This window comes from Neolamprologus brichardi, chromosome 1, assembly GCF_056152115.1.
Source record: "Neolamprologus brichardi isolate AB-2024 chromosome 1, ASM5615211v1, whole genome shotgun sequence".
Lineage (NCBI taxonomy): Eukaryota > Metazoa > Chordata > Actinopteri > Cichliformes > Cichlidae > Neolamprologus > Neolamprologus brichardi.
The window spans coordinates 17,221,276-17,242,490 of NC_142104.1; the positions used below are offsets into that span (position 1 = coordinate 17,221,276).

The window sequence follows — 21,215 nt, forward strand, 5'->3', positions numbered from 1 at the left end:
GTCAGCTGTTTTCCTTTTGGTTGAATAACCAAGTAACAACTGACTAAATGTTTGTAAGGTTGTGTAACTGTTCTAGCTTTAATCTTACAGATCCTTAGATTTTCCCTGTGCTAACTAGATAAGTCATGAACATTTGCACTTTTGAACCACTTCTTATTCTTTTTGCATTCTTTGTGGATCTAATCTTAAATCACACAGTTCGCTGGTCCAGCTAATAAACAAGCAATGCTCAAATTCATTGTAATATTACTGAGAAATTTCTATTTGAAGTTTTAAGCACTGCAAGAGCCATTGTGATTAATCTGGACTGACCCTTAAACGTTGTGAAATATTAAAATCACTTTTTAAATGAATGACTGTTCTGCAAATGGTGTACTTGTCAAGTACTTGAGAGAATCAAGGACACCACAAGTCTCAGCTCTGTGGCAAAGCCTTGTTTTTGTGGCTACTCACAAAGATTTGGCCATGGTGACAGTGGTTTGCCTTCTTCGTGCTCGCCTAGAGAAGAGAGGTTCACTCGTCAAACTGTGCAGCATCCACACATTTGGACATGCATGCACGACCGGGAACACACACCAATTATACCAATTACAAGATTACAACAGGCCAACTCTCAGCAACAGCTATGGAAAGTCAAGTGGGTGCTGTGTGCATGTCTGTCTCTGTGTGTGTCTGCTTGTGTGTGTGCGGTGGTGCCGCTTGGGAGTCAGGGCCCATGCAGAGCACTTGCAGTGCTAATTAGGCAACCACAACCCAGAAGAGTACATCACAGAGAGAATAGAAAAGGGAGAGCGGATGAAGTGAGGAGTGTATGTAGGGAATCCAGCAAAAAAAAAAACAAAAAACTGTGCTCATCTCCTGAGGAGGCTTGTGGAGGGAGATAAAGAGAGGAGGAGGGAGCAAGCTGAATGATGATAACAACCAAAATATGTTACATGCAATGATGTCCCCAAGCACTGAGAGTATCACAGTTCAGAACAATACAATTTATTCAGGTTTGTGGGATATATAGGTTGTCTGCTTATTTGTCAGCATTGTGTGTGTCATCTGTGCCTGTGTACGTATCAGTTTATGTGGCTAAAAGTACGCTAAAGAAACACACAGGTGCAGAAAAGACGATAAGCTCCATGGTAGATTTTTGTCTTTTGGTTTTTGAGTTCATGTGTGGGAGATCTGTAACGTTTGTAATGTCGCCCTCCCTTTTTCAGAGCCAATCTGTCACCCTTTTTCAGTCTCTGTAACAGGTGAGGTTGATTAAAAGAGGGAGTTGGCAGGACATGGTAATATCTGAGCTAACAGCCTCCGTGCTTTCTGACGAACAGCTGGGCTGGGGCTGAAGCAGGCCCTCTCATCAGGGGAGCAGCAAGGCTGTGTCCCCCTCAGCAAGAGGCCGCAGAGGGCACAGCCATACAGACAGCAGCTTGACTCCTGGGGCATCGACCACAAAGAGCCAGAAACACAGACAGGAGGCTCTTGTGCGTGTTTGTGTGGCTGAATGTGTATCTCTGCATGTGTGTGTTCACACTCTCTAAGCAGCATTGTGAAGCGTAACCAGACTGTTCTGTCATACGCCCACGCTGGTGTCTCCGAGAACACAACTACACACTCCCAAGATGACATGCGCTCACGCGCGCACACACCACCACAACCCCAGCCACCCCTACCACAGCCGCTATGTAATTAACAGACAGAGGAAATGGCACTGTTGGGGTGGGTAAGTCGGATGCAGGGAGGAGGAGAGGAGAGAAAATCATCTCAGCTCGTGCCTGCCCCGAGGACACACAGTTTCTATGTGGCTGTGTGTGCGTTGGAGAATTGAAGAGAAGAAGGTGAAGAGAGGGAGAGAGATGCCGGCTGGTCTTTTGAAATCTCTGTGTTTTTGTTGCTGGCTGCTGGAAGGCAGGTTGGGGGTGGGGTGAAAACAGTGAGTGTACGAGAGGAAGAGAAGTAGGAGGTGAGGGATGAATAATAAGGTGTTCACACACATGCACGTTCACGTACACAGCTGTATCATTTAAAGCCACACAACGTAGAAGACAGAAAGACTGCTCTCTTTGCTTGTTGCACAGTGGTGTCTGCGTGCTTGTGTGTTTAGGTGTGTGTGTGTAGGACAATGTGAGCAAGCCAGGTCAGAGAGAGATGTACCCTGTTCTCTGCTGTAGCTCCATAATGGAGGCCTGCTGTATAATGACAGCTCAGACACAGGCAATGCTGTCTCCCTCTCTTTCGGCTTCTTGACTGATCTCTCGCTCAGCCCCCCACCCTCACCCCACCCCCCTCCTCCTACACCACCACTGTGATTTTTTTCTTCCTCTGTCTTGGTCTTCCTTTTCTTCTTCCATCTTTCTCCAGTGGAACTGTCGCCTTTGATTCAGCTTCTCTGCAGCCACAGTGCTTCTGTTTCAGGATTTCTCTGATATTAGGTTTTTGTCTTTGGTATGGAGTGAAAGAGATGGCACTCGTAGGGGTGTGTGTGTGTGTGTGTGTGTCTATGGAAACACACGTACACGTCCGCTGTATCGTGCCTGAGGGTAGACTATGACATCTCATCTAAGAAGTCAAACAAACTTGGAACTACCAGAGCAGGTTTATCCTGCTGTGCTCCTGGATAATCTGCGTGTCTGTGAATGTGTGTTCACGAGTGAGAATGAAACATACATCTGTTTGCACTGTTAATATCCAGACTCATATCTGTGAGCATTTACAACCACCTTTGATATTATGTCCTTGGTCAAGTGGCTTTTCTTTGTTTTGGAATAGCTGCCTGTGCACCTTAAAGATCATCTTTTTTTTGGCCAACCTTAGCTGTTTATGGATACATGAGTACCATTTATAAACAGTATATCACTCAAAGTTTAGATTTAGTTAGCCGCAGAGTTATGTTTCCTGTTGCTATGCAGTCTTTTTTGGCCAGCTTTAGGCACATGATAACTTTGCAGTGGTAGCAGATATTATGCTCATATTACATCCTGTTTAGCTAGGTTGGTTTAACCTTAATTGCAGCTTACTTAGCTGCTGTTTTGTGAACCCTAGTTTGTCTCCGTTGTCTCTTTAATCTGAAGTTTCTTTCATGTTAAACTTCTTACATAGCTTCCTGTCATCTATTTCATCCTCCTGTCAGCACATCTTGTGCTACCTTGAGCTTCTGTCAACCAGTCACGATGACATGTACTCATCAAATTGACTCTAAATCCTTCCTCTGTCAGTGTCTGAGCTGCTAAGGCTAAAGGTTTGGTCATGTGTGCACTGCAGCCCTGAACCTTTGTAGTAATAATCCAGAAGAGTTACATATGTTACACAATTTTCCAAATAATTTGGGTCAAGTATTACATGGACTTAATTCTTCCTAGTACAGAATCAAGTAAGTAACTGTTTGGAGAACTCGCAGTGAGTGAGTGGGCACGCTGTGTCCTGTCTCCTTGTCTCTACCCAGGCGCCATCTCTTATCTAAACGTATATATTTCCACTAGTGATGCAGACTATTTCCTGTTGTCTGTTTGTGAAAGAGGCCATCATTGGGCAAAGTCGAAACTTGATTTTCTCGACTTTGTCTGAAGTTTAGGTGTGACAGTCTAGCTGATATATGCTTTCCCTCTGGGAATTGCCATAAGTTTTTAGCTCTGCTGAGCAACTCTGATTAGAGCCCGTAATGTGAGAAAAAAATAATTTTCCTCTTACTTTTGGGCGAGACGCTTAGCTGATGACATGCTTGAGGCACGTCTGCAAAAACTGAACTAAACGCACGTCACTTGGAGTTCAAGCATTCCATTAACATCTTGTTCACTGTTCCTTATTCAAATATTTAATACTGGCCTGTTGATAAAAAAAAAACAAATATCAAATGTCCTTTGCTAATCAGGGAACAAACTGTGCTAGAATTCATTTAGCCTTGAAGTAGTGGGAGTAAATGTTTGCGTTGTATTGACAAATATAGCTCTGATACTACATCGTAGTACATCAAAGAACAGATTATGAGAAACCGGCGTTCATGCTGTAGACGAAAATAAGAACTGGAATGTTGAAGTGGAACACAACAGCAGACCACACAGCTATATTACATTAGAGCTACAGAAGTATTCAAAGCTGAGCACAGCAAGGCTTTTAGAAACTGCTTCAGTCGCCTGCCTGACCACATGCATTGAGCCAACTGGTTTATTGTAATGACATTTTTATTGCTCATTTTAAGAGAGACACTGACCGGTTTGGCTCTGTTCCTAAACAGAGCCACAATATTGTGGCACGACTGAAGTGTGCTTTACCATGCTGCCTGAGTGAAGTAAAGCGTGGAAACGCACTAGTTGTCATGTGTCAGTTGGCAGTACAGTTTCAGTCCGTGCTGTATTGGACTTGGCCAAGACAGGTTGGTGACTGGATCAAATAGATGGGCCAGCAGCACGGCACTGCTAGTTTTAACAAGCTGATAGGCAAATCCCTTCCTGGTTAAAGATTAACCACTCGCTAGAGCTGCCACTGCATTATCTCTCCACTGGCCAGGGCATACAGTAGCCAAGAGGATTTACGTTCCCTGTGTGTGTGCGCGTAGCGTGCGCATGAAAGCCTAATCTGCATTCCAACCAGCAAAAGGGTGGAACTGTGTGTGTCAGTGTGTTTGTTTGACTATGGGAGTTAGTGATCTGCTTCTCTCCCAGCTGGGTGTTAAAACAGTGCGTTTACTGTATGCCATTTAGCAGTCAATCTGTTCTGTGTGTGTGTTTTTGTGGGTGCGTAGAATCATGTTTGTATGTAGCCTGTTGTAGTCTACATTCTTTTTCAGGGCTTTGTATTTGTTTTCCCTTAGGGCGTAACAGAAAGGGTTAATTGCATCAGTAAGCTTGGTGTGTAATAGACTCCTTTAACCCTTGGGTTGTCAGAAAAAAATGCTCAGCGTTTCCTCCAGTGTCAATAGATCTAATTTATTCATATCTCTGTAAATGTTGCGTTAACATCCGTAACCTTGGTTTGTCCTTCTCTTAATCCACAACGATATCATTAAAATGTATCCATTTTCTTTTGTGTATTACTGGATTAAAGGACTGTGACATAGGCTGTTTTACTGACAGAGGATTCCCCTGATTGACTGTTAGACAATGCCATCTGCTGGTTGTTTGAAGAATGAAAGGCCTGACACTGCACACCCTGAGCAAGTGTGTTGTAACTGAGTGATGTTAAGAAATGACAGCAGGCCCACTTATCTGGAAATTCAAGAGACATTACTCATGCTTTCCTTAGATCATAGTCTTCATCTTCACTTAGTCTGAAAATAGAGCCTACACGGCGTGTGCATGGCTTGTGTTTTCCCAGTTTAGAAAGAAATATAATCACATTGTCACTGATTTTTGCATGATTTGTAATCATTAGTACTTTAAAGTAATAGGTGTTTATCTGTTTTGTTGTTGGAAGCTAACTGGGAAAATGCCACTGTTTGTTTTCCATTTCTGGGTATTTACTTTACTGGATGAGAGATGGTGGTGACAGGAAATGAGGGCAGACTGATAGGGGGATAGATTGTGTGTGTGTGTGTGTATGCAACAAAGCAAGACTTAAACCATGAGAAAAGGATTCCTTGTGAGTTATGCTACTCATGACTGCTGGTAGATTACTCAGAACATAGAAGCATAAGCACACACACACACACACTCACACACCACCAATCTTTGATAGGATGTGTTGTTCAGAACCAGCTGGTTGATCTTCGTGGTTTTAGACAAAAAATGGAAGAGAAGGCCGGAAACAGCGATGACTGTGGTGGTCCTGTGTTCACAAGGGACAAACTTCTCTGGAGGAACAGAGAGGATTTCTGGGAGGTGGCATTTGGCGAAGTGCTGGCCACTATGTTGTTTTAACCCAAAGATTGTATCTCTCGCTCACTTGCTCCTTTGCTGTTCTGAGAAAAGTAGCGAGTGGCGGAAGGAGGAAATGACTAAAACAAGTCATTCACACCCCTGCCATGACAGCAGGACAGAGAGAGGGGAAGTCAAACCCACACTTTTACCCTTTTCCTGAGTCCTCCACCCCAACCACTATTACACATTAGGCTCCCCCACCCTGATAACAGCTCTTTTTAATTGTGGCATACTGTGTGTTTACTCAAAGGAACCCCTGCGTGTGTGTGTGTGTGTGTGTGTGTGTGTGTGTGTGTGTGTGTGTGTGTGTGTGGTAAAGGTTAAATTGCGCATACATTTTTTTTTTTTGGTATGACATCCTCATTTGTGTGAAATGTTACAGATTCGTGTAAAAAGGAGAAGAATGATTTTCTTTTTGTATTTGCTTTGAAATAGCCTTAGTTTCACTTTAATTTCAGAATTTTCAGTTGTGGAAATGTGTGAATAAAGCAAATTGAACTGAGTTGAATTGAGGCTAATAATTTACAAAAGAGTTTCTGTGTTGTGCTGTAGGGCTTGACACAGGCCAGGGCATGTTCTTTCTTTCTTTCTCCTAACTTCTTTGTATTTGTCTTAAGAAATACAAAAGGGAGCCTCGCATATTTCACCTACCTGCTCCCCCTCCATTCATGCATATGCATACACGACCCCACACGCACACGCTTCATGACGCTTGCCAGCAATGGGGTCAGATGTGATGACCGGCTGAGCACCCTTCCCTGTTTCTCCTCCTCCTCCGTCTCCTCCTTCCCTCCCCTCCCCCTCCTCCAATTCGCCTTTGCAGGGCATGCATGCCTGTGTCTGTTATCTACAAATGGCTGAGGAATTATAGGTTGAGAAGGGTGGAGGAGGAGGAGGAGTGAGGGAGACTGTGGGGAGGGGGTGAGGTCATGTGACATCGCAGCAGCTGCTAGCCTAAGAATTTCTGTTTTCTCAGTTAGAGAGAGAGAGAACGAGCAAGAGCACGGAGGGGAGAGAGAGGCGGCGTGCGTAGTGTGTTGCTTTGTTAGATAAGCTCTACATGGTCTTTGTGAGACAGGAAGGCAGCCGGGCAGGCAGGGAGCGAGTGGACGGGCAGGACGAGAGAGATAGGCGAGGAGTGAGTGAGAGAGAAGGGAGCAGTAAGATGGTGTGTGTCCTGGCGCTCGTTACCGGCGCGCACTGGGCTGGGCTCATTGAGAAGATGCAGGCATGGGAGATCCAGGCGGCTCCACTCCTTTGTGCAGTAAGAAGCTTCGATCACACTTTTTATCTGTGAGGGGGGTTCTTGAACCGCTGCGAGAACTCCGGATGTGCGCCTCTGCGTGTATTTGTCAGGCTGCGTGCTTGTTCGTCTCTTCTTTCACTGCTACTCACATTTGTTTCTGTTTGTGCTGTGGTTTATATGTGTGGTTGATACAGTCAACCATAAGCTGCTGTCTCTGTAGTTACTCATTTAGAAAAAGTTCCTTGAATATGTCCTCCTGACTTTGTCGGACTTTCCCTAAATAGGGAGGGAAGAGTAGCATGCTATTGTCTTAAGTCACGTTACTGGAATGGAGTTGAACTTGGTGTGTGCTTTTGCTTGTTTGCCAGTCTGTCACCAGGCTCTGTGTGTGTTACTTTAGTGATTCCATTATTAATTGTTTGCTGGGTTCATTGAAAGTGCACTGGGTAACTGGGAGGTTACAGGCAGGACAACTTGAGAGGTGTTGGGAATGCTATTCACTCTCTCATGCCTGACTTGCCACTGTGTGTGTATCCACTTGAAAACACACACACACACGGTGCTCTGCTTCTGCTCTCTTCTCAGAAGGGAAAATGATCTTTTTATAGCCCTCTCAGGCTACATCCACAATAATACATTTTCACTTAAAGCAGTGTTTTTAAAATGAAAACAATCTCCGTTGTGCACACTTTCAGAAATGGTCTTCAGCTTTACTAACCTAACCGCAAATCACATTGACCATTCACTGGACAGGTATGTGTGATGCAAACATGAAACGCATAAAAGCCACTGAAAATAACAAAAAAGTATAAGAGCGTAAGTTGATTTTAGAGTGACAGGAGTACCCACACGAGTAAAATATAATCCTAAAATGAATGCGAGCTGTAAAATCTGAATTTTTGTGACTGATAAGATCTAATCGGTAAACAAACGTGGGCATTTGCACCATTGTTTACAAATGTTTCTGTTTCTGCCCAACCAAATCCTGGAGTTTTTATACTAAACGCAGGACTGTTCCAAGAACGTTTTTTGTTTTCAGAGGCCAAAATTACCGGAGTAGTGGGGATGCTAGGCTTAAATATAGAAAAAGTACCCTTAAAAGTGAAAATGTACCTTTGTGGCTCTGCTAGGCTTCTGCGGAAAACTGAGATCTGAACTTGCTTGCCAAACTGCTACTTTTTAGTAAGCAGATCTTAGTCATCATGTTCATTGAAAGTTCATTTTAAATGTTGTTTTTAAGGGAGAATTCAGAACAACTGTGTGTATGTTATTGTTTGTGTAACAGAAGATATTCGAGTCTGAAGCTAAACTGTCCTCCGAGCCTTCCTTTGTGTGTCCGTGCGTGCGTGTATGTGTGTTTTGCTTGAGCACGTAGGGGTATCAGACACCGCTCTGGCATTTAGGGATTCCACTGACCGTGGGGCTGTCAACATGGTGTCACTTTTCAACACACACATACACAGGAAGGAAGGAAAGGACAGACCCTCTCAACCCTCCTCACCCTTTCTAACCCCTTCAGCCATCAGAGCTTCTTCTAGCCCAGACTGCCATCAATTTCACTTTTATATTAAGTCTTTTTCTCTTTGCGACGCAGCATTTTCTTTTATTGGTAGTAGGGTTTTTTTTGTTTTGTTTTGTTTTTTTCAATTAAGCTCAGTGTCAGTGTGAGAAACATTTTCTTAAGTGATGGTTATGTGAGGGAACCAAAAGGCACTCTGAATATTTTCGTGCTGATTTTTTTTTTTTTTAAACAAATATGATATTTCTATTTAAAGGTAGTAATGTTGGAGCATGCTCAGTAGAGGAGCTATGTAAACTCTATGACCGTGGATCTCTGGCACACATGCAGTCAACTGCAGCTCTTTGAGCAAAACAAAGAGTGACCTGCCCTCCTAACCTCTCACCTCTCACCCTATGCCATACAGCCAAAGCCCCTCTGCTCCTCAACCCCTCACACCACCGATCCCCCATCCTCTCCAGCTGTCACAAACAGAAACCCAGCACCACACGCTGTATTTTTATTTACACAGATCCTCATGCCTTGAATTTTTTCTCATTCTTTAATGGAAATGCAGTATTGGTCCCTAATACTTTTCCATTCTCTTCCTTTGTTCTTCATTTGTAGGCATGAGCCATGAGCCAAAGTCACCATCATTAGGAATGATCTCCACGGCGACCCGTACCACGGCGACGGTCAGCCCTCTTACCCCGTCACCTCTCAATGGCTCTATCGTAGCCAATGGAAGCCCAGCTGCCCAGTCAACTCATTCGGGATTTGCTGCAGCCCTCCGTAAACTGGCAAAACAGGCAGAAGAACCGCGAGGTAAAGCCAGCCGGCCCATATGACAGGGATGTTACACGGAACTGAAATTTGGACAGTTACTTTGAATTCTCATTTAAAATCTGCCGTAGGAAGAGTTCCTTTCACATAAAGAATGAATTATTATTATTTTTATTGACGGAGATCTTAGTTTTGTATGCACTATCTGAGTAGTATAAATTTACAGACCAATATATAGTGTTTATTTAAATGTGAGCATTTCCTGTTGTGTTTTTCACTTGAAAAATGATGTTTAACTGTTAGAGCTGGAGTAGCCTCGATATGGTCATATCAGACAAACAGTGCTTTTAAAGGACATGAAGCTAAAGGAGCTTTTCTCAGACAGAAGGTGAACTGAGGGGCAGAAGCAAGAGCCAGTGTGAGTAAACTACAGGTCATTTTGAACAATGATTCATGCAAATCAACTCTAGTATTTCAGGAAATTACATAATAGGTCCCCATACAACGTTAAGGTTAGAGTTTCTAATTTGGGTATTAAGGTCAGACTGTAAAGTGAAAATAAGCAGAAAAAATTTTGATAATACCAAACCCTGTTCCCAGGTGTGTCTTATATCTTAATCTTGCGTCACATAGCCATACTTGTTAGACTTGGTGTTGTGCACCAACTGTAAGCTGTCTGTGGGTTGTATATTTAGCCTTTTTGTGTCCACATATATACATATATATATATATATATATATATATATATATATATATATATATATGTGTGTGTGTGTGTGTGTTTATAGAAGTGCTCATATTTGTGCATCCATGTATACTCCAAGACCAGCATAGCTGTGTTCAACTGTTATTAGCAATGTAAGGATATCCACATAGGGTTAAATTAGTTGGTGTCCCCACAGAGGCTGGTATGAAGGGAGCCACTCTAGCTGACCCACTTAATGTGCTGTATGTGAATCCATGTACACTTGGGCCTGCTTGTCACTGTGTGTGTCTTGACTCTCCAACTCACTGTCATACATACTTCCTTGTCAGTGGTTACACACATGAAACTTCACTAGAATTGCTCTGTTGGAGCTGTATGAATGTGAAATAACCACTAAGTGGTTTAGTTGCTTGTTAATAACTGTAAACCAACCAGAATTCACTCTTCAGATGTTTCATTTTAAATGTTTTTGTGGATTTTTGCTTGTAGATTTCTGGCTTTGTTTTGTTTTTTCATTTTATGCAAAACTAGTCTCTCCACTACATAGACCCATGCAAATATGTCTTAAATATGTGTACCCGAGTGTCACCGGTGCATACGTAAACATACAAATAAGGTTATAAACCACATTCTACACAAGAGAACCTCAATAGGACGACATTATTTGTGTGTGTGTGTGTGTGTGTGTGTTTGTATATGTGGCTCTGTGCCTTGGCTCCAGAGAGGCTCAGCTACCCCAGCTGTCCACCCTTGCTCTGGCTCCTAAATCAGATGGTCCCCTCCTTTCTGGCTGTCCCTGGACACCTTGCTCCCCAGCCCACTACAGTATGGGACCCAGAGCCCTGCTGACGATTTATTACACTCATAGAGAGCACTCAGACCCAACCTCTCCTCACCTCCCCCTCAGTACTTCTTTCCCATCAACTCTCTTCACTCCCTCCACCCTGCATGCCAGCCCCTTTACTTTGTCACAGTTTTCTCTCTCGCTCTGTCAAACACTGCCTTTTCATTTTTTTTTTGTGGACTCCTTTTTATAAATGCAGCTTTCCCTTATCTTTGTCACATGGCCCCCTTTTCTTAGTTGGTAGAGTACACAGGGAAAGCAAAAATACAAGTTCTTGTGTGTTTCTATTTTTTTGTTGTGTTAAAAGGTGAAAAAAAGTGTGTCTACTTCAATCTGTAATTCACAATCTGCCAAGACAGAGAGCTTCTGTCTATGTCATACAAATACTAGATCCTGTCTAATAAAAACTTCTTCACCACCTTTTTATTAAAAGAACAAAAAAGAAATCCCCTTTATTATTTTGAGTCCTGCTGACTGTTTCCTCGTTGAAGTAGGATGTGACGTGTCAGTGAGTCAGCCATCAGGCATAAGGGCTGACTGCCTGTGTTAGGAGCACCATCTCCAGGGTGGGCAGAGAGACACGAGTCCCCCTGAAGCTCAAGCCCCTTCTCTGTCTGCAGAGCCTGTATTTATACAGAGCACACACCCAGTCACCCCACACATACAAACAGTTGCCTTTTCAACTGTGTAAGCCTCGTGATTTCTTTGCATGCTGCAGCCTGCTGTCCTCTCATTACCTTTTGACTCAGCCTCTCTTTCTCACTCACCCTCTGTTGATGCTGTGAGGTAAATAGTGCAGTATATACAAGGTGCCATGACTCAGTGTCCTCGGGTCTGAAGGAATTAGTTAGATTTGAGTACAAGTATCACTGCCACCGGCTGCTGAACTGATTTAAGACCCTGAGCACGACTGCTGTTTATATACAAACCCACACACCCATTCACGCGCACACACAGACACATACATTGTCACTTGTCTGTGGCGAGTATAATGAATAGCTCTGTGTACTGAGTGCTGCGTTGAAGAGGGGAGGTGATGGATAATGAGTATCGGAGCAGCATAAAGGACACACTCTCATCCAGTGCACACTTGCTTGAAAACACACACATATGCTCACAAATGCACACAGACACAGTTAACACACTGCCTCAAAGAGGCAGACCTGCTGATATCTGATTAATTAGGCAGCCCTGGGTTTAATCTTCTCTGTTGTTTCTTCTTACTCACTCATAGACACATAAACACCACAAGAGTTTCATGGCTGTGTCCATACCAACCGTAGTGCACTGCCTGGAGAGAACATGAAGAGAGGGAAAATAAAGGTATACAAGATAGTTGGAATGAGCTGGCTGGATAAAAGAGGGATAGGAAGTAATTAGTAGATTTGTGAAGAACCTGGGGTGTCGGTCATATTGTGTGTGTCTGTATGTGTGTGTGCGTCTGTGTGTGTGCGTGTGTGGCCCGAGGCTTCCCTTGTTTCTGGGAGCCCAGAGCATGCTGGGACAGCGGGGCAGTGTGTCTATGACCTCTCCATCTGGAGCCTGCCTGGAGCTCGCTCAGCCTCGCTGTGCTCAGTGTGTGTGTGTGTGTGTGTGTGTGTGTGTGTGTTTCTCAAAGGCAAAACACTGCAGGCCGTGACTGTCCCTGAAACACTTACAAACAAGCTTATTTGCGTCCCCCTTCTTCCTAACTCTATCTATACACAGCAGCCTTACACCTCTCCTGATTTTGGAGCGGCATTTAAACGTAATGTACCGTTTGCACCGTCAGCCGAAGGGACAGAGGATAGCTCCTCTTATTTCCATCCGCCATCTTGTACCGTCTTCCTTTCTCTCCCTGGCACAGCAATACACACTGTGTGCCTCTCCCCTCCCCCAACACAGCGATGCAGATTACAGGCTTTGTGTTGTGTTGTCAGTGCATGGCCAAGACTGTAGTAGCAGGTGTGTGCAATGTTTTTGTGTATGCGTGTGTTTGTGTGTGAGAGTGCACGTGTTGAGGCTTGCGCTAGTGCATGCTGGTGAGGCGGCATATGGATGCAGGGTTGGCTGGGCACTGCTATGCACACCAGGTGTGAAATGGACTGTTTAATTAAGTGCTGATGTTGTTGTAATGCATGCTGGGAGGAAGGAGGGTGGAGGACGAGGTGTGGGTGGGTGGAAGAGAGCAGATTCTGTTTGGCTGTCTTGACAGGGGTGTTGCTGGTGATGGTGGCGGCAGAGGGTTGGTAGGTGCCTTTTGGCAACACTGAAAGATTTTTGTGTTGTGTTGAATACTGAGGAGTTGTGTCAACTTCTGCACTTTTTCACTGGGTCATTGGTCTGCCCAGGAACACCTCTGACTACGACTTCGTTTGTTCATTGCTTCTGTTGGGTGCATCGTATGTGTGTGCATGATAGTGCAGCTCAGCTTGAGCGGTCAAGTGTGGAGGCAGTCTGGGAGAGTGGGACTGTTAATAGAAGAGGCGATAGAGAAAGGAGCCTCACATTAATCACAGGCAGCTTGGGACTAAGACAGCTTTCTCTCCCTTTCTGTCTTTTCCTTGCTCTTTCTTTCTCTACCGTCTCCTACGGCTTCTCTTTTTCTTTTTCTGCAACCCCCTCCATTCAACCCCGTCATCACACCACACACACCACGATACACTGAGCAAGTGACAATCAGTACTGCTAATGAAGTGAAGGTTGAGAGCTGATGAGCCTGTTTTAGACCCTGGGGAAAACAGCTTGTGCTTTATTCCTCCTACTCCCCCTGCCTCTTCTCGCTCCCTACAGGGTCACCATGTATGGCCATCTTCTCTCGGTATAGGTAGAATGGCAACCAGGTTAGTGCCAGTCACACACCTCATATATATGATTTTTTCCCCCTCCTATCATATGGCCATAGTAATGTGGGGAAAAAGGTGTGGGGGAAAACCCCGACATTGATATGGACATTGAAGGAAGGAGGTTAAAAATGGTACACATTTAAACATGCAGCCCCTCTCGTAGACATCCCCAGTTGCTATTGCTTGCTGCAAGTACTGTGTGTTTATAAAAATTGTGCATCGAGCCTGACAGATTTACGTCTGCTTGGCAAGCACTGTGTTTGACGAACAGAAGGAAAACGAAGGAGGGTGTACGAAAAGTTGGTAGGTGGGTGGTGGTTGCATGGGGTGTTGTTAGAGAGAAGGAGGGGGGAACGATAGAGGAATAATAGCTGTTTGTGGTCTTTGTGTACGAGTGTGCGCATGCATCGCGGAAGGACGCTTAGAAGAGCACATCAATTCTGCAAGCTGTAAGAAGAGAATGAAGCCATTTGGTAGAAGGCACTTGTCTCTTTTATTTCCTCCTCACCCTCACGCGCCTCTCTTCCTGCTCTCTTATTTAGTCTGCCCTCCTCTTCTCTGGTCTGCTCTGCCTCTACATGGAAAAGGAGGAGGAAGAGGAGATGGGGGGGGGGGGGGGGGGGTGAGCGAAATAGATTGAGTATAGGTCTGTTGCTTAGCACCCCCAACTTCCCCCTTCCGTGCGTGTGCACGCACACACACACACTCACCTCTTCCATTCCTCCAGCCTTATTTGTTCCCCATCCTTGTGTATGCATGTTGTGAGCGTGTGATGAGTGAATAGGCTGTGACACTAGAGCTGTATTAAGTGTACCTCCGTTCCCCTGGCTGAGTGGGCTGCTATTGATTGGCCTTGTCTTGCAGGGTAGAGTAATGGCTCTCCGAGGTGAGGGGGGAGGATTAGGCCACTAATTGCCATTGTGCAGACAAGATATGACTGCCCCCCCCCCCAGCAGCCGCCCCACCACCCACACACCCATCTGCACCCCTTATCTCTCTGCTTTCCTTTCTGCTACTATTTCTCGCCTCACCTCACGCTCCTTTTGCACACTCACTTTATTTTCTCTCCCCCCAAACGCTCCCCATCTTCTATCGTTTTTCACTTTCATGTCTCACTTCATCGTCTCGTATCGTCATGGTCTCACATACCTTGTTTTTTTTTTACCTCCCCCCAAAAAACCCCAACACTGCCAGTCTTACCACCACTTCCCCTCACACACAGATTTGATTTATCAGATTCTCTGATTTTTCTCTCGACGTCACCTCGCTGCATTTATCGATTCTTTCCATTATTTAGTATTAGTCAGAGTTAAGTACTTAAAATCACTCAGTGTCCTGACCACACCTACCGTAAGCTGATGCTGTCTGTTAGGTTTTGTTGCCATGGAAACCAACGCAGGGAAGAAATGACCGCTGAGTAAAGATGTGCTTTTTTTTTTTTGTTACAGGAAGCAGCCCTGAAACTGGCCTGAGGTTTCAGCTGCTTTTTATTTTAAATGTCTGCATGTAAACAGTCTAATGCACAAAAACACTCGTGCATGAGCGCTCATCGTTGCAGTCTTTTTTTTTTTCTTTTTTACACCACCAAAGTGTGTGTCCCATAGAGAGGTTTTGACCCACTTTGACTCCGTAATGCAGAGACATACAGCAATACTGTCCTGTCAAAGAGAAAGAGGATGTTGGTAGAAAAGGGGAAGAAATTAAGATTAAATGGGCAAAACATGAGTATCATTTAAAACAAAAAAAAGAAAAGAAAAGGAAGACCCAACAAAGGCTGTAGCCTGCTGGTGAGGAGGTAGAGTTGGAGGGATATAGAAAAATGTGATCGTATCATAGGAAAGATTTGCAACTTGAGGGGGAAAAAGCAAAATGTGTAGAAAGCAAGGCATGTGACCAGACCGTGACCCTGCGCTACAGGGTTTCCCTGGAGGGCTTTGTTAATGTGGCACAGCTACAGTGGAGCAGAGAAGCTCATTGGGCCAGCTTTTCACCACCTGCTGTGCGTGTATGTGTGTGTGTGTGTGTGTGTGTGTGTGTGTGTGTGTGTGTGTGTGTGTGTGTGTGTGTGTGTGTGTGTGTGTGTGTGTGTGTGTGTGTGTGTGTGTGTGTGTATATGTATATGTGTGGCGGGGGGATTTCAGTCTTTGGCTACAAGCGCCACATACATACAGTATGGCTGTTGAAGCTGTATTCTTGTAGTGTGTGTGAATGTGTGTTCTGCATGTGAAGGCTGTGTGACTCTCACAAGGCTGCTCATCCTGATCACTGTCACTTCATAATAGGGGCCTTGGGCTATCCATCTGGCCCTCGGTGTGTATATGTGTGTGTTTACGTGTGTGTGTGTGTTATCCATTGCTTTTGTAACGTTCCAAACCCTTTTTTCATTCCCTTGTGAAAGAGCTACAGAATCATGTTAATTTTACCTTTTACCAGTAAAGGAAAACTGGAGTGTGTCATCTTATTTCTTACAGACTTTGACTGATCCTACTTTTTTTTTTTTGTTTCTCCAGCTGCATCCTCCATCAGCAGTGAGTCACCACCAGTGTCTTCACCGGCCACCAATCACAGCTCTCCAGTCAGTACACCCAAGAGGGGTCCTCTTGGTCCTGGTCCTGTCCTGGTACCCCCAGCAGGCCACACTGTGCCAAACACTCCACCTGTAGTCACCATTGCTCCAACAAAGACCAGCAACGGCCTATGGAGAAGCGAGGGGCGCCAGGTAAAAATTTCTTCAGTGTGGCCGTTTGTATTTTGTATATGTACATGGGTAACATAGATGGCCTGTCTATAAACGTCTCATCACCCACTACCAACTAATGGATTTGTGCGTTAAACATTGCCAGCTGCCACTGGGACATCGAGGTGACAGCCTCAATGGCCGATAACATCTGTGCCCCTTCGCCCCCTCTCCAACTTGGCCCTTAGACCACCCCAACCACAGTCCCAGCCTTAGGCCTCCCATAACCATTCAACCTCTCCACCGGCCTCACCCCTTTCACCTAAGCAGTCAAGTGCGTCGTCTCCCTTGTCAACCTGGCACCCACTCATAGTGGGGAAGAGAGAAAGAGGGAGAGCTGCTTGCTTTGATAAGGAGTGGATTATGGATTATGGCCTTACTTTAAGCTGCCTTATCTCAGCTTAGGGCTAATAGTTCAGGCCAAGTGCACGGTTATGAACAGCGCTCGGCAACATGCGGAAACTCTCTGAGCGGCTGACGGTTCCCTGGAGACAAACAGAAGGGGGATAGTGAAGAGGGAATAAGGAGGTCAGCCAGGCAGCAGTGTGTGGTAGCATTCAGACCATTGTCCTCTCTTTTGCAAACCCCTCCTGACCCTCCCCCCTCTCTAGCTATAGCTTTTATGAAATGAACCTTTTGCAGTACAGGGTCAGTTAGAGCTGCAAGGGACAGACACACAGGAAGACCTTGTAGAGATGCCACCATTTTTGTAATTTTGTTAGCACAGAAATTTCAAAAAGGACGGACGAAAAAGAAAACCGGTAAGAATGCCCTGTTGCTCACAATTTAAGGGAAGTAATGTGAACAAGAGGTAGGGGTGACTGGCTATGGGCTCAAGGGACAGCAACAGGGTGAAGCGACACTCTGTCATTGTTAGGGTGCCGCTTCACCCAGCACGCATAACTCACACAGAGCCAGAGAATCCTTAAGGATACACACACACATATTATCAAAATCTTCCTGTAAAACAAAGATGACTTTAATGGAATTTTCTGTTACTGAATCGCGCAAATGGTTACAGACAGAAGGAGCAATCAAGTTCCGAAAACCCATGCAGCATGTCCGGGAAAACTTGTCTGTTGCTGTGTGTACAAATTAATGTGTCCTGCTTTCACTGCTTTAAAAGAGCATTTTAGTGTCTCTCAGGCTGAGAGATGAGTCTGTCTTTCAGAGGGGGGTAACAGGCAAGGCAGTGAAGAAGGGAGGGCTTGGTGCGTTGGCATTTTGCTTTAATGACTGCAGGAGTCTGCTCCCGCTGCTGCCTGTAATTGCTTTATAATTGGCAATTTGGATTCATGGCTCCATCTGAGAGGCGTAAACGAGCACTCTACAATGCGCGGGGTCTCCCACCCTCACTGAGGGTTACAGGGGCCTGGCTCACACAGAGGAAGATGGCTGTTAATGGATGTGTCTTTGAGTTTGAGTGCTTGTATTTGTGCACAGTGGTGTGTGTATATGACAGGCTACTGGAGAATAGTGCAGGAATAGAAGGCCATGTATTTTAGCAGGTGAAAGGTCAAAATGGGATGGCTGCTTGAATGTGTAGGTGCCTGAGTTGACTATAAGGTGCCTTTCTCATAGGATGGAAGGTTTTCTCTTTGTTGTTCATGTTTTTTTTCATGGCCCTGATATATGTAGAAGCTACATGTTTTTAGGTAGGCATGCATCCGTACATTAATCCATACATGTGTACATGTATATACAATCAAATGGATATCAAGCTCAAAATGTGTGTACATGACAGATATAGGCTGAATGCAGGTTTCCAAATTGCTTTGATCAGTTTAAATGTAAGTGGCTGAGATGGACGTTTCAAGAAAAACATATTTGTTTCAGCCATTCTTCAAAGATCCCACATCGCTCTCGAATCTTTGTGCATAGTTTTAGTAATTTTTTGGCATGCTAACTTAACCTGGCAGAGTTTGCCCTTTGCCTACTAATCTCTCAACACCATACATTATACCAATCCTGGTATATTAGTATTAGTTATGTTAGCATTCGTAATGCATTCTTGTTGTTGTTGTTGTTGTTGTTGTGTTTCCTTCTGATGGTAGTAGTGCAATACATACTATCAGACACTGGTAAAATAAAGGAGAATTTACATTTTAATACAAAAAACACTAGTGTACACTATTATTATCATTATTTAAAATCTATTTAATGACTATCTGAAAATGTGAAAATCACGAGCATCTCTTGTTGGCATAACTGGTTGCCCTTCAGTGACAGTGAAAATGGTGAAAGGAAGAAGCTGAAACCAGTCCAGCACCAGCATTTGTTGTTTTATAGGCTTCTTTGTCTGATCGTCTTATGAGACGATTTCTGTGAAATTCGTTGGAAAGGAACTTAATTCAATTTCTGTGTTAATCTATGTCTGGGACTTGCACCAATTGACAGTCATAGCCATGGTTATAAAACCGTGATTGCCTCATGACACACAAGTTGTGTGTAATGCAGAATATCAACTAATGATCACCAGAAAAATACCAGATAGTCGTTGGTCAGGTCTTGAAAATGAATTAGAATTCATTCTGTTTGTGTGTGTGTGTCTGTGTGTGCGCGCGCGCGCGTGCGTGTGTGTGTGTTCTTTTTCTTTTTTTATTGTATGCCATCAAAAATGTACTGGTTGTGTACTGGGGACACACAGTGAAGGAAAGGTGCAGCAACTGTCTGATTCAGACAGTTGCTGACTCTCCACACCATGTAACGAGCATGAGTAAATAAATGCCCAGTATATTCATGTAGTCACTCAAAGTGATTGGGCTGTTTTATCCTATTCCGATCGCTTGTCATCAATCAATCAAGTGATAGAAATCAATTAACTGTCAATGTACGGTTTTCTTTCACAATTATTGCTCACTGATAGTTCGAGCTCATGACAATGAAGAGCGGATGGGTTGAGGAAATACACACACATTGCACCTTAAAGTTAATGTGGGTTCAGAAGAGAAAGAGTTACAAGGGCTTTCGGGACAGCCCCAAATCAGCAGTGTTGGACAGCAAGGCTGTGCGAAAAGGAATGAGGTGGAGCAAAGAGCAAACAGAAACTGCATTTTCTTTCAAAGTCACTATCTGATAGAGTTTTAACATATGTGAAGTGCTTTTTCAGGTGACTGCTGGGAGCAGCGGGGAACATCCAGCTCTCCCTGTGTTCATAAGGCTTGAAAAGCATGGCGATGGCAGTGGGGGGGATTATAGAGATGGGTGCTTTGAGAGAATCAAGTGCCACACTGTTTAGCGAAGCGCAACAAATAAGAAGGAGTAAACAGTAAGATTTTGTGGGGAGTGGGGGTGGGGGTTAAGAAACAGGGTTATGTGGGGAGTCTAAACATTAGAGGCATTTAATACTGGATGTTAGCGCATCAGTGTCAGTCTGGGTCAGTGGTTGTGGAACAGGATGTGGAGGTAATGGCTCACTAAATGGGATTTGTTTTATCAGAGGCAGTGGTGAGAGAGAGGGTCATACTGCTGTAAGGTTTCTCTCTAATCCCAGGGAGCCCAGAGGTTAATTTAGTGGGGCAGGAACTGCCTTCCCCTCTTGTTCACCTTCTTTATGGCTTAATCTCTTTGCTTTCTCCCCTCTTTTTCTTCTTTCTAGTTGTTCCCTTGCCAACTTCTAGTACCATTTTGCAAAACAAGAGATAAATGTTCCACCAGTCCTACGAAAACCCTCCTTACCTGTATATTCATATATAAGCACCTTTCTTGTTCAACTTACAAGGGTTGTAGCGTTTTTCACTTCTCCAATTGCATTTGTAGTCAGAGGGAAACTGTAGCTTCTGAAAATGCACTCCCACTCCCACAGCAGGATGTCTTTGTAGCTCTGAAACGGTGTATGTGCCTGCTGAGTGTCTGTGTGTGTTTGTTGTGGGATTGGATAAGTGAGACCAGGCTTGCTGCCAGAGGGAGGGAGGGAGGTGAACGAGAAGGAAGAAAGAGAAACAGAGGCAGAGGGATGTTGCTTTTTGGACTTTGTTGTCTTCCCTGTAGATGTTGCTCTGCACGCACGCTGATGCGCATACACGCACTTTGCTGAGATCAAAGTTAAGATCTCTAGAAGCACGGCTGTTGTCTACCATTACCACATCCTCATCGATCATAAGGATGACATCTCTTGTTTACAATTAGAGACAAAAACAGTGAGGCTTTTTTGTTACCCCTGTCTACCTGCTTCATCCATTTTACCAAATATCCTCCTTGGAGATTTGTTGAGCTGTCTATTTTTACAGGGAGGTGGTATGTGTGAGAAAATGTACAAAAGTGCCTGAGGTAGGAAGCAAGAGTGAGGAGGCTGCTTCACCACAAGCAGGCCTATTATTTCCCTGTTCTGTCTTCTCATAAGATGGGCTCCATGAGCAGTGACAACCGTAACGGTCACAGGTCCTCACAAACAATGACTAAGATTCTCTCTGTATCTCTCTGCAGGCTGACGCAGGGCCTCATGGGGCCAGCAGGGAACGTCTGGGCGCAGAAGGAGCCCTCTCCCAGGAAAAGGGTGGCCCCTCAGTCCCTGCACACCTCCTGGGAAACCCCTATGCCTTTGGTCTCACTCCGGGAGCTGTCATGCAGGAGTCACGGTTTCAACCTCTTAAGTGAGTCGATCCCTGCTTTAACATTTTCTATGGATTTGCAAAGTGTACATGTTCATTCAAGGCTGTATTAAAAATACAGCAGCAACACACATGCCTTGTTGACATGGGTGCTGGGAAGCAATTTGAATTTGTATAGTTTCT

The 21,215-nt window shown here is 44.5% G+C and overlaps 1 protein-coding gene across 4 annotated transcripts in view; it reads left to right on the top strand.

The window, feature by feature from the left end:
* gse1b (Gse1 coiled-coil protein b) overlaps positions 1–21,215 on the top strand; it is a 163,364-nt gene that overhangs the window by 130,236 nt on the left and 11,913 nt on the right. For 3 of the 4 annotated variants that reach the window (XM_035909840.2, XM_035909870.2, XM_006780010.3), the window contains 3 exons: positions 9,215–9,412; positions 16,256–16,464; positions 20,908–21,074. In XM_035909840.2, coding sequence (XP_035765733.2) covers positions 9,215–9,412; positions 16,256–16,464; positions 20,908–21,074 — 574 coding nt within the window. Of the gene's footprint in view, positions 1–6,838; positions 7,108–9,214; positions 9,413–16,255; positions 16,465–20,907; positions 21,075–21,215 lie in introns of those variants that run through there. The other variant, XM_035909929.2, reaches the window with a different exon arrangement.